The 13,285-nt window shown below is 59.9% G+C and overlaps 1 protein-coding gene across 5 annotated transcripts in view; it reads right to left on the bottom strand.

Annotated features, from left to right (window-relative positions):
• MGAT3 (beta-1,4-mannosyl-glycoprotein 4-beta-N-acetylglucosaminyltransferase) overlaps positions 1-13,285 on the bottom strand; it is a 45,857-nt gene that overhangs the window by 17,244 nt on the left and 15,328 nt on the right. Inside the window, exon 2 of one of the 5 annotated variants that reach the window (XM_045083834.1) lies at positions 8,841-8,986. The exons of 2 other annotated variants lie outside the window; for them this stretch is intronic. In XM_045083834.1, coding sequence (XP_044939769.1) covers positions 8,841-8,986 — 146 coding nt within the window. 2 more of the 5 variants (XM_004743285.3, XM_004743284.3) reach the window with 2 other exon arrangements.

The following is a 13,285-nucleotide window of genomic DNA, read 5'->3' on the forward strand; positions in this document are numbered from 1 at the left end:
ACCTCCCGGGGGCTGCGGTCTCCTTGGTCTCCTCATCTGTCCCAGGTAGAAACAGGGAACACGGCGAGGGCAGCCCCATCCTGCAGAAGCTGCTCCCCGAGGCCTGGTGCTGGGAATGTGGGTGTGCGCGCATGTGCAGTTTCCAGGTGAGGGTCCCGGTGGCAGGTGCTGGTGATGTGGGTGTGCACATCTGCAGTCTCCAGGTGAGGGGCCAAGTGGCAGGTGCTGGTGATGTGGGTGTGCACACCTGCAGTCTCCAGGTGAGGGACCCGGTGGCAGGTGCTGGGGATGTGGGTGTGTGTGTCCGCAGTTTCTGCCTCAGGGACCTGTCTGTGCCTGGTGCTCGGTAAACCATGTGCCCTTCTCTTGGAGCCTCACCTCTTCCCTCACTGGGTGGGAGGTCACCCTGAACTGTTCCTGGACTCCCAAAGGGGCAGTGGGGCATTTTGGTGGGTTGCGGATGGGAAACGGAGCGCGGTACCGGCGGAAAAAGGTGGGCCGGAACCGGACCCGGTGCCTCACACACACTGGGGGCTTGGCGGGCTGCGAGAGGAGCCTGAATCCTGACTGCCCCTCAGAGACCCTGCGCTGTTCAATGCAAGTGGGCTCCATACTCAACAGCCCCGGAAGCGGGGGAAGTTGGGGAGGAAGGGTTTTCTGCCGTGGTGGGAGCAGAGGCTGCAGTCTGGGTGGCTGGCCACAGATGAGAAATTGGGGGCCCAGAAGAGACCACTCCACCAAGCAGCCACTGCACTGCCTGGCTCCATGCCCCAGTTCACCACAAGCAATGAACACATTCATTCCTTGTGGTGGGGATTACCCTCTCCGAGCATCTTCTTTAGAGGGTGGAGATGTAAATCAGACCCTGGCAGAGAAGGGGGATGGGGGGGGCAGAGCTTCCAGTATCCGTACTGCTGGGTTGGGGGATGCATGTGGGGTCTCTGGGGGACTCCTCTCTCATACTCAGCTTAGCCCTTGCCTCCTCTGGGGAGCTGCCTTCCACCCCAGCCTGGACAGAAACGTCCCAGTGGCCAGTCAGCCTGCCCTACAGGCTGTGAGCCGCTGAGCCCTATTCTTGGTACAGGACAGCGAACGTCAGTGCAGTGACGGCGCGAATGCCTGAGTGTCTGCATCAGTCAGATGGGATGGGCCCCAGCCAGTAGGGCTGCGGAAGGCCCAAGGGAGCAGGGATCAGAGGACTTCCTAAGCCCATGGGGGGAATCCCCCCCATCATCTCTGAGGGGGTGCACGCTGGGGTCTATGACGGAGAGGGGGACAGGGCTGGGTCTGGGGTGCCAGGAGGGAGAAGGAAGGAGAAAGAGGAGGGCAGGGTCCAGCCAGGGTGTGGCCGAGGAAGCAGGAGGGGCAGCAGGAGCCCGTGACCATCAATCGGGCAGATTATTAATCTTAGCAGTGCAGCCAATGGAGAGGAAAGAGAAAAACCTAGCTTCTTCTAACTCATAAAATATGCCACCAGTCCTTCCACAAAGTTAACTGACCCAGACCCCATGCAGGCTTATCGCTCACACACCACCCCCTCTGGAGCCCTGTGCGGCTCCCCAGAGATTTCTGCAAGTCCAAACCCAAATAAGCCATCAGTCGGGGCAGAGGAGGAAGTGAGAGGAGACAAGCCCAGGGGGCGGGGCACAGAGTAGCCCCGCCCAGCGGCAGCTGTCACAGCTGGGGAAGGGAGCACCTTGAGGAAAGCAAGGCCCGAGAGGCTGGGCTGAGTGCTTTCTGGGTCACTTCCTATCCCTGGGCTTCAGAGTGGCCATCTGCGCTGCAGGACCATCCCAGCCCCTCACCCCGTGAGGACTAAACAGGGTCGCATCCAAGAAGCCTCGACACAGACCAGTCCTGAGCTAAAAAGTTCATCCCCTGCTGCTCCAGAAGGCCTCGCCATGTGCCTGGCGGGGGCAGCGCAGGGTCTGTCGGTGCCTCCTTCCAAATCGCTCCCAGGACCCAACCCCAGGCCTCTTCCTCCTCCTCGCTGGCCTCCTTCCTGCTTTTTTTTCTCTTTCTGTCTTGACATTCTTCCTTTTTGAACTAGGGGTGCTACCCTTTCCTTTGGCATTAGGCCCCGCAAATTCTGTCACTACAAAGTCCCCATCAGGCCACATGACCCCCGACCCCCCACCCCCAGCTCAACAGCCTCCCTCAAGACCCTACACGCACCCAATCCACCCCCCAAGTCTGGCTCAGAATGAAACCCAAATCATCTCTGGGCCCAAAGGCCCTGCCACTCTGGTCCCTGGATCTTTGCTGCCCTCACCTCCCTCATCCACTGGGCTCTGGCCACAGTCCCCACCTTTCATCCTCAGGGTCCTCCCCCTGCCTGTCTGTCTGGAATGCGGCTGCCTGCTCAGAGGGGCCTTCCTGCCCCGCCAGGATAGAGCAGCTGTCCCCTCCCGGGGTCATCTGCTCCCCCACAACCACGGCGGAAGCTAGCTGTCTCCTTGTTTACACGTTAGTGGTCTGTCTCCCCCGCCCACACCGCAGCACTCAGAACGTCAGCACAGGACAGCAGGGTCACACTGAGCCTCAGTCACAGGTCACCCGTCTCCGCGGCTCCCCACCCGCCAGGACAAAGCCTGGCCCAGAGCAGGCGCTCCAGAAACCGCTGTGCGTGACGACCGAACTCTCAAGGCAAGTGATGACAGACTCTGAGCTAGTTTGGGAGGCCTGGGGCAGCAGGCCCGGCCAGTGCGTACCCAGACCTAGCGGGGTGCTCCATCCTGCTCCCAGGCCGAGAAAGCACCCCCCTCTTCACGCCCCACCTCGCTCCTCAGCCCTGCTGAGATCAGCGCGGGCAGTGCCAGCCCCGCCCACCAGGCTCCCCCAGCCTCCAGGGGGACAATGTACAAAGGGCCACTTCAGTGCCCAGCTTCAGCTTCGTCTCCAGCCCCAAGGCCTGCGGGTGGGGGAAGGGAGGGGAGCCCTATGCCTTGCCTGTCTTCATCGGGCCGTCTCTGCACGGGCCGGGAGGGCCACAGATTCAAGCCACAGTGTGGACAGGCTCTGTTCCATGAGCTGCACCGTGGGGGTGGGGGGAGGATGCTCCTGCACAGCGGGGAAGGGGTGCCCACGTGGAGGTTAGTCCGTGTACCCAGGCAGGAGTGGAGGTGCTCCCAGGGGGGCCTCCCCCTGGGTACAGGGCACAGGTGAGGGATGCAAAGCTACGGTGCCGTAGGGTTAAAGGACAGAGAGAAGGAGACCCCGTGGAATCAGGACCTGGCCAAGGGCAGGGGACAGCAGCCTGGGCTTAGAGCTGGCTCCCATCCTGCCTGGGACCCCTGGCTGCAAAACCAGGCACAAAGAACTCACTCAAACAGTTGTCTCAACAACTTGGAGCTGATCACCTGTGACCTGAGCATGGCACGCAGGGACACCGGGACGACCTACGGCATTCCCAACATTCCTCCTCCTGGGTCTCGACACGATGGGACCGTCCACCCAGCTGCCCAGCCCGGGAGCCCAGGAGCCATCTTCCCCCTTGCGGACTCCACAAGTCCATCACCAGGCACGTCTATGCCCCAACATTCTCCATCCCACCTGTCCCCTGGTGCCACTGTCCCACGCTGGCTGCACCGCGGCCAGCACTCACCTGTACGAGAGCAGCGGCCTTCCGGGGGGGCCCCCGTCTGGTCCCCATGAAGCAAGCAAAAGCCACATCCAATGCTGCACCCCCCCCTAGCTGGGAACTCCCGCCCTCGGGATAAAGTCCAGGTCCTGTAGGAGGCTCCAAGTTCCTGGGTAATCTTTCACTTTCTGTCTCCAGGTGGGCTCTATGGAGCCGCACTTCCCTCAAAGGCCCCTGGCCTGCCCCTGAGGGTTCCTCACCCCACACTGAGCAAGGCAGCCGGGCTCCCCTGGGGCCCCAGCTCCCCGCCTGATGCAAAGGAGGTGCTGACCTTGGCTTGCTAGATGAATACATGACCCTCCCCCCAAACCCACACACCGCACCTGCAGTCGGTGCTACTGGGCTCTGCGCCCTGGGTTGGGCTTGGAAAAGTCCACATCAGCCTGGGCACGGCATACCCGGATGTGGCTCATCTACATGAATGGGACAGGGTCCCCCGCCACAGGAGGGCGGTGGAGGGAAAGGGGGACACGGGCACGGACCCCAAAGCAACACCATGGCTGACAGGCCAGAGGAGACACAGGAAGGAAGAAGGTGAAAAACGAAGTGACTGCAGTTCACCCTCGGTGCTTAGCGCCTAGCGCCCTGCCTCGCATGCAGCAGGGGCTCGAAGAGCTGCTGCGGAGTGGAAGAACGGGTCGAAACCCCAGCTCTGCCCCCAACAGCTCTGGGACCCTACTGGCGCAGAGGCATGAAAGGGGAGGCTGGTCACACCCGCCTGCAGGGTCCTTGCAGGGATCAGGGGAGGTGATGCAGCTGCTCCCGGCCCAGGGCCCACAGCTCCAGCGCTCAGGAACCCAAGCAGCCCAAGCCCCCTCCTGTGTTAGTGGCGGGCTAGGAGCAGGTGCACAGCTGGTTCACTCTGCCATACTGGACACCTGGGGAGCCCCCGTGAAACTGGAACAATAAGCCTTTTCTTTTTCTTTTTCCTCCCCAATTAATCTTAGCCCATCCCTGCCTAGGAGGGGCCATAGCTGCCTCGGGTCAGGGCCTGACCAGGGACACTCAGGAGGCCCCCACCAAATGGTAGGGGACACCATGCAGGGCTGCAGGCACCAGGCGTCTGCTCCTTAATACGGAGCCACCAATCTGTTCTTGCTCCTTTAATCACTGGGTCCTTCCCATCTGCTAGATCCAGAGACCATCCCAAGAAAGGCAGCAAGTTCCCAAAGGTCCCACTGAGTGTGGGGAAGGAGAAGGAGCAATGGCCGTGAGCAGACCATCGCTATAAGGGACAGGTGACTCCAGGAGGCGGGTGGCCAGGGTCCTGGCCTCAGCCACACCATGCCACAAACCGCGTAGGGGAGCCGGTGCACCAAGAGCAGCACCCCCTTCCCAAGTGACCTGTCCCATCTCATCTCACTGTCACACAGTCATCTCACAGATGGGGAAACTGAGGCTTGGAAAAGAGACAGGACTTGCCCAAGGTCAGGCAGCAGCAAACCCTGGGGAGGACCCAGCTCAGCAGAGACCATGAGCATGTGCACCGACGCTCCCCCAGGCTCCAGAACCTCCTGATCCCTGGACCACCTCAGTTTCCCCACTGACCACTGCGGGAGTGGATCCTCCAGCTGCCAGCTGCCATCAGTGGGTAGGGCCGCATTCTAGGTCTGCTGCTCGGTCTGAGTTCCATGACCCGGCTTCTCTGGGCCGAATCGAGGGGTGCTATGTTCTAGGGTCTGGTCCCCAGGTTCTCCTTCAGAAAGTTCTGCAGCCCAGGTCCTCCTGCCTGCCAGCGGGCTCTGTCTTGTATCTTCTAGTCAACGTGCTTCCTTTCCAGGGCCCTGTATTCCCTCCCAGCCGCCCTGCAGGAGGACTCACAGCCCCGGAGCACGTGCTCCAGCTCTGTTGCCCCTTAGGCCTGCTTTAGAGCCATGAGAGCAGCAAGGAGGGCCAGCACGGTGTTCCCAGGCCCAGGACCCCAGGGCTGCGGGGGATCGGAGTGCACACCCGCAGCCAGCCGGGCGGGATGCCCTTCCCCACTGTGCCTTCCCGTCTCTCCAGGATGATGCTTCTGACCACCCCTAGTGCTGGCCTGGGCCCTCACCAGTCTGCACTGCAACGGCCCCCAAGACGGCACTTCCCAAGGACAGAAACCTTGGGTCACGTTTCTTTGGGGTCAGGGCCTGGAACCTCCTTTTAGCGGGTCTAATTCATTGCTGAATGAATTAGCAGGGCGGCCCGGAACAGAGGTCATAACGGACGGAGCTGCTCTTACTGTGGGGAGGGGCAAGGGACGTGCACAAAACCCACGCACAAAGACACACACACACGGTCACACCCCGAAGTCTGCTGATCCGTGCCCCCGGCACCTAGCCTGGGCCCGGGCACTTGCTGGACAGCGGCCGAACGAATGAATGAGAGCTCTGTACCGAGCACAGGGGCAGGGGGGCCTGGGGGAGACCGAGACTGCATCCTCACCCAGGATCAGGGCTTGGCTGTGAGGACAAATACCATTTCCACCAGGCAGAATTTGACCGTGTTGCAGGAGGACCCCTGGAAAGGCGCTTCGGGGCAGGAGACAGTAAGGACGCGGGTCAACGGTTATCAACACCCCCACTGGGCACCTGGGACTGTGGTGACACAAACAGCCCCGGGGCCATCTCTGGCTGGGAGAGGTGGATGGCAGCACCTGGGGGGGTGCGGTGGGCAGGCTCTCCCGATGGAGGTGGGAAGGCCAGGGCCCTGAGGCAACGCAGGAAGGTGAGAGGTCTGAACGGGATTTTCGGGGTGCCACATGCCAGCAGCCCCACGCCAGGACTCTCACTGACCCCATTTGCAAGGATGAGAGAAACACAAGCTGTCAGTCACAGATGCACCTGTTCCGGGGATGGGCCTGGGGCCAGGCAGCTCCCACTGGTCCCCCTGGAAGCCACCCACGGATAGTGACCCCACCGTCAAACAAATGGGGAACTGGGCTGTTCTCAGGGCACCTTTTCTTAGACCGCTCTTCTTTAGATTATAGCTGCGTTTCTTTCTGATGATAAAGCTGTCGCACATGTCCTAGAGAATTGAAAAATCACAGCGAAAGCAACAGGACCCTATCAGCCACTGTCCCACCATCCCCTGCGCTAGCCCCTTGGCATAAGTTCTCCCAGACTTTTTTTTTTTTTTTTAAAGATTTTATTTATTTATTTGTCAGAGAGAGAGAGAGAGAGCAAGAGCGAGCACAGGCAGAGTGGCAGGGAGAGTCAGAGGGAGAAGCAGGCTCCCTGCGGAGCAAGGAGCCCGATGTGGGACTCGACCCCAGGACGCTGGGATCATGACCGGAGCCGAAGGCAGCTGCTCAACCAACTGAGCCACCCAGGCGTCCCTCCCAGACTTTTTTTTCCTGCACATCTTTTTGCTGGAATGAACCATCCATGTGGATTTCCTGCCAGCTTTTAGACACCAAGCATTTCCTCTAAGGAGCTTTGCCCTCCACATGGGAGGGCCAAGTGCAGACCTGAGCCCTGGGGACTGTGCTCTCCTGGGCTTCTTCCCAGCAGTCCCCCTGCAAGACCTGACCTGGAACCTGTAGAGAGGCGCTCCAGCTTGGGAAAGGAGAGGGGGAGGGGTGCGGCCGTACAGCTGCGGGCTCTCCTCCAAGCCACAAAGCGACTCTCAGCCGCTCTCCGGGGTACTCAGGTCATTCCAAGCACCTCAGGGCCTCCAATGTTCCCTTTGTGAAATGGGCGTGTTTGGCTGGCTACAGGGCCTCAAGGTTCCCCAGCCTGGTCCCCTCTCTGGACTGAACTGACAGTCCCCTGAGCTGGGCTGCACCTTCTTTCTCTGTCTACTCCATGGGCGTCTCCGACAAGGCCCTACACTGGAACCAGGCCCTTGGCAGACCTGCCCAGCCCTCGGGGTTCTCGGCATCCCGTGGAGCAGACAGAGGGAAATCCTGGCAGGGAGGATCAGCCTCGGCCTTGAGGTTGGGGGTCAAGCAGGGCTTCCTGGTGTGGCAGGGGGTTAGTCTCTCAAGGATGAGCCAGCACCTGCCAGGAGAGGGGGGTAGGGCCCTTCCGGAGGGAAAGAGTCTGCAAAGGCCATGAAAGCCAGCACCTGGACTTCCAGTCTCTGTGCGTGGGCCAGTGCCTGGAGGCGGAGGCACTACAGATTCCATTACCTGCCCCCCAGCGGCAGGTACAAGGCCACTGCCCATACCCAGGTGTGGCTCCAAACATTTCTGATGACATGCCAGGGCCCCAGTGGCTGCCCTCGACACCCCTGTGAGGGGTTTGCCCGCCGACCCTTTGGGGCCAGTTCCTCCTGCACAGCCAGACTCTGCCTGCCCAGCTCCCAGACCTCCCACCCCTGGTGGAGCCTCAACATTCTGCTCTTCACCTTGGGTGTGGCAGGTGTGACCTTGAGCCAGTCAACCACGCTCTGTGGGTCTCGGTTCAAAGAATGAAGCCCATTGGGGGCTGTTCCAAGGACCAGATGGGACCAAAGGCTTGGCTCCGCCTCCTCTGACCAAAAGGGCTCCTGAGCACCTACTCTGTGCCAGAGCCCCCAGCTCGCCTCTTTGTTTCTCTCTGCCTCTGGCCCAGAGGAGGGCTCTCTTCCCACCACTACCCCTTAGAGATGCAGAAAGCCCCTCGGGGGCAGGTCTTCTGACTCCCTGATATGGGCACAGTTGAAAACCCAGCGCTAAGCCTCCATCCGACCCTGCTGGAACCGACTGGGGTGACATGAAGGGTGGTTTGGACACTACAGAGAGCGGCACAGTTGCTGCTTCTTCCGGCCAAGGGGCAAGGCTCCGGACGGCAGAACCACCTCCTGGCCGTGAGCCCAGCAAGCTGCCCGCCTTGTCTAGGCCTCAGTTTCCCTAGAATGCAATGAGGATTACTTGAGCCCCACAGCCCACGGTTCCTGTGATAACGGCAATGAAATCACGCAAGAAAGCACCAGCATCTCGCTCCCGTTCGAGCCGTCAATGAGCCCCAAACCCCAACCACTCACGATCACAGCCCAAGGAGATGGCTGGGAAGGCGCCCCCGCCCTCAGTCTTTCTCCCAAACCCACCAATCTGTGCAGCTTCCGGAAGGGGCCTGCACCCGCCTCTCTCACTATCACCATTCAACAAATACTTAAGAAATATGTATCAAATGCCTTTTCCATGTCAGGCAAGGGGCCAGCCCCCAGCTACACAGCTGCCTGTGTAGCCCAGCCATCGGCAGCCCTCCCTGTTCCGCCTCCCCTGGCCACCATCACTCACCCACCATGATTCCACCCAGGCTGTGTGCCAGGCCTGGTGTAGCCAGAGTGGGGCCATGAGTGATTTGTCGAGGGTGTTAAGCAAGCTACGTGGGGTCCACGGCCAGCTGGGACCCGTTTCCAGAAGGAAACAGCAGCAGCAGGTGTCTGGAAAAGAGGGCGTGGGGGGGTCAGTGTGGTGGGTGCAGAGTTGGGTCAGGGTGGAAGGGAGCAGAGGTAGAGAACACAGGTCGGGGGGGCAGGGGCAGGGTCCCAGGCTCCAGGTTGAGGGCAAGGGGGTCTAGGCTAAAAGTCACTGCAGAAGCCATTCTCAGAGAAGTGACTTAGGGGCCTAGACTCAGAGCCCCATCAGGGGCTGGGGTCCTACAGGCTGGATACGATCCCAGCCCTGCCCTGGCCTGGCCCGGGCACCCTCAAACTGCCAAATGGGGATAATAATAGTACCTACTTCGAGGGAAGTTAGGAGGCGTCGCTGGGATCATGCAAAGGGCTTGGCCCCATGCCCAGCACATAGTAAGTGCTCGAGAAATAGCAGCAAATGATCATGACTCAGAGGTCAAGGTGGGGTGGGAACAGCCTGGGAAGTCATCCATCACAGGTCTCTGTCAACCAGAATCCTGGAGCCTGTCTCTGGCGGCCCTCCCTTGCTCAGACCCCCATCTGTGCTGCTCCTTCTGGGAAGTTCCCAGCCTGCCCAGAGAGGGCAGATGGAAGGCAGACTCGGAGGCGGCCCCGGTGACATGAAGGGTGGTTTGGACACTACAGAGAGCGGCACAGTTGCTGCTGGCCTCCTGTCCTGGCCCTCACGCTGACCCTCCCTGGGGATTCCTACTTCAGTGGGAACCACAGTCTTGAGCCAAGTAAGTTCTAAATTCGTAAAACAACGGAGTGATGAGGTCTGTGAATGATTCCCATTGTTCCCATTTTATTTGTACAGAAAAGATGAAAATCAAGTGAGCCCACAGGGTACTTTCCACTTGAGGCGGTGTAAGAAAAAGTATTTTGGGACCCTGTTCACTTCCTGGATTCCCGGCAGGGCCATGGGGCCCCCATGTGCCCCTGTTCTAGACCACAGCAGGATGGTCCGCGAGCCTTCCACCGCACCTACTTCCGGCCCCACCCGGGGCCTCACTTCCCCTTCCACACGGAGTGGATAAGGAGGTCCCTGGGACCATCCCTCTGTGGTCTGAGGCCACCCTCCTGAGGGCTAGTCTCCCCTAATGGGAACGAAAAGGGGGAAGGATGGGGAGAAGAACAGAGGCACTCCCTGGAGCTGACTATCACTAATTCACTTAATCATTCATTCATTCGAGTTCCTATACGACACGGAATTCACAGCCTAGCCCGACACGAAATAGCACACACATGAACAAGACAGATGTGGTTCTCCGCCAGCCCTCAGCAAGGGGTTTCCCTGCACAACAGACGCTCAGCTCGGACGGAGAGGATGGATCATCCCTAACAAGACCCTGTGCCTCAGTTTCCCCATCAGCCAAGGGGATGATCACGGTACCTCCGTCATGGGCTGTAGTCAAGATGCAATAAATGAGAGGTGTCGGTGTTCTGATGGGCAGGCAGCGTGCCTGAGAGGGGCTGTAAGGCTGGGTGTGACGGCAGAAGGAGAAGAAGGGACTGATCTGGGGAGGGCTGACACCACGGAGGCGGCTTTTGAAGGGTGACAGTGTTTCAGAGGACACTGGAAGAGGTGGGGGGGAACAGACATTCAGGCAGAGGAAACAGCATAAGCAAGGGAACAGAACTGGACATTTGTGGCCCATCTGGACCACATCTCAGAGCTCGGCCAGGCTGAAACTTGGGATCTAGCTGGGTCATTCTGTGCAGACAGCCCAAACCAGGCCAAGATCAAGGGAAGGCTAGAGAAGGAGTGAGACAGGGTCAGAGGAGCGGAGGCTCCCAGGAAGGGCACCAGCCTTCCTTCCCCCTGCCCTGCATCTCACTTATTTGAACTTATTTGGCTCAGAGGGATCTCTGCTCCTGCCCTCTGATATGCCCTCATCCTATCCAACCTCCTCCCCTCCCTTCCTCCCAGCTAAATTATGGCCCAGCAGCTCCCCAAGTCTACCTGACCAATAGTCTCCTCATTCAACTGCCATTTATTAAGCACCCACTGAATGCCTGGGTGCTGAAGCTGACATGTACCAGGGCCCACTGTGACATGAGTAAGCTGTTGGTACAGCTTCAAAGTGGCCTTGCTGGAAGACTGACACCACAGAAACCTGCCATCGGCGTTCATCAAGGACCTCTCCCAGAGACTCGCTGCCAGCACACCACTGTCCCTGGCCCCAGCAATGGACATGGAAAGGCAGGCCTCTGCCTACACAGACTCACAGACAGCAAAGGAAGACAACAGCGATGTAAACCCCTGATCTAGTGAGGCAGGCTGCGTCGTCTCCAAGGAGGCAGGGGTGAACCAGGAGATTTATTCTGAAAGAGGGGGCGTGAATGCTCACTAGAAACAGAACCAAGCAGTTCAAATAGCAATACTACGCATCATTCCCATTTTAGAGGCAAGGAAACTGAGGCCCAGAGAGGCCAAGTTCACTAGTCCCCAGCTGCCCAGGAAGAAGCAACAGAGTTGAGATTTGAACCTGGACCACTGGATCTGAAATCCATGCTTTTAAATGCTGCACCTGACCGTCCCACTGTCACCCTCTCTCTGTCCCTAAGCAGCCAGCACGGGGCTAGGCAAGATCATGGACGCCCAAGAAGATTTGCTGCTCAACTAGAATCCATTCTCCTGGGGCTAAGGTCTCCAACTGGTTGACCACGACAGTGCCCCTCACAGGAGATCACTGTGTTTGCTGGTCTTAATGTCTGGAGAACCTTCTAGAAGGGAGCCCTGGTCCCCCGTGCAGGGCTAGAGCTGGCTAGCAGAAGGACTGCAGCACAGAGAACAAAGAGGCTTTGGCCTTGGGGAACACAGCAGGGTCTGCTGGATGCCTTTGCTAAGGTGCCCGTGAGGATAAACAGGCTGTCAATGCAGACCACCCGGCTCCAACCACTGCCCACTGCTCCTCTCTTCTCCCAGAATAACGTGAGGACCTGGACATGTAACTCCCCCAGCCCTTGGCTTTCCCCGTCACCTCCAGCCCCACATGAGCTTCAGACCACTTGGGACGAGGTGAGCCAGGGAAGGGAGCCTGGCCCACCAGTGGGCCACCACATCAGTGTCCCAGGTAATCATCCTGACACAGCAGACAGAAATTTCCCGACTATTTCTCAGGTGCCGGGCACCCTAAACCCATCATCTCATCCAGACCTCTCCGCGACCGTGTGGTAGACTCTCCCCATTTGACAGATATGGAAACTGAGCCTCAGAAAGCAGACTTGCTCGTGGTGGCGCAGCCACCACAGTAAGAGGGATCCCAGATGTGGGTCAGGCAGCCCTGACCACAACAGCGGCATTGGGCAGACTCCGGAGGGGGTGCCCAGCCAGATAGATGGCAGCACTCCCAGCCCTAGCCGGTCCCCACCGTCCTCAGGAGCTAGCGCCAGTTCCCTGGGAGGGCCCCAAGTCTCACCCCGCACCTGGGTCTCCTTCCTGGCCCTGCTTGACCCGAAGCCCCCTCCAGCCCCTTCCAACTCTCCACAGATACCAGGCACTCACAGCTCAGAGCCTCCTTCTGCCGTTCCCTCTACCTCAAGTGCCCTTCCCTCCTCTCCTGAGCAAGCCAACTCTTCCAGCAAGTTCTCTCTCCTCCTTGGGCTCACAGCACCTCTTTCAAACTTTCAGAGGACCCTGTGCCTCTCTCCTTAGCCCTCAGAGACCCCCCCTGCCTGGGTATTTAGTAACTGCTCTGGGAGATGGGGCACCGGGATCCCACAACTTCCCATCCGCAGCTCTGGATGGGGGTCCCAGGAGCGAGGAGGAGTACCATCGGGATGGGGGCAGTGCCAGTGCTGGGGGGCCATGGAGGGGTCTCTCTAGAGTAGTATTCCTGCCCACATCCCTTCTAGGGAGTCTTCCAGAGCTGGGAGAGTCACCTGACCTCAGGCCACCAGGGCTGGCCGAGACCCATCTCTGCTTCTCTGCTTCTCATGGCACCCTGGCTCAGGCACCGCCATTCCCACTTACACCCAAGCGCGCTCCCCTCCCCACCCCCGGTTCCAGAACTCACTATTTGCAGATATTTATAGCGCCCTCCCCCAGCCAGGTTCCCTCCCCCGCCCTGGGCAGTGCTGTGCAAAGAGCGGGAGCCCCCCCGCCACGACAAAAGAACCGGGGGTGCTCTCCCCACTCCGCCTGGTCGCCACGAGCAGCCCCAGTCCCAGCCCCCAAACCCGCCCTGCTCCGGGACCGCGCCTGGGCCTCCGCCGCAGCAGCCCGGGGTCGGGGGGTGGGGGAGGTGGGCGCTGAGGCCTCCTGCCCCCAGCCCTGTGCGGCGCCGGAGGTTTGGGGGGGTGGGGGCACCGCGCACAAAGCGC

This window comes from Mustela putorius, unplaced genomic scaffold, assembly GCF_011764305.1.
Source record: "Mustela putorius furo isolate JIRA1106 unplaced genomic scaffold, ASM1176430v1.1 tig00000738_pilon_pilon_pilon, whole genome shotgun sequence".
Taxonomy (NCBI): Eukaryota; Metazoa; Chordata; class Mammalia; order Carnivora; family Mustelidae; genus Mustela; species Mustela putorius.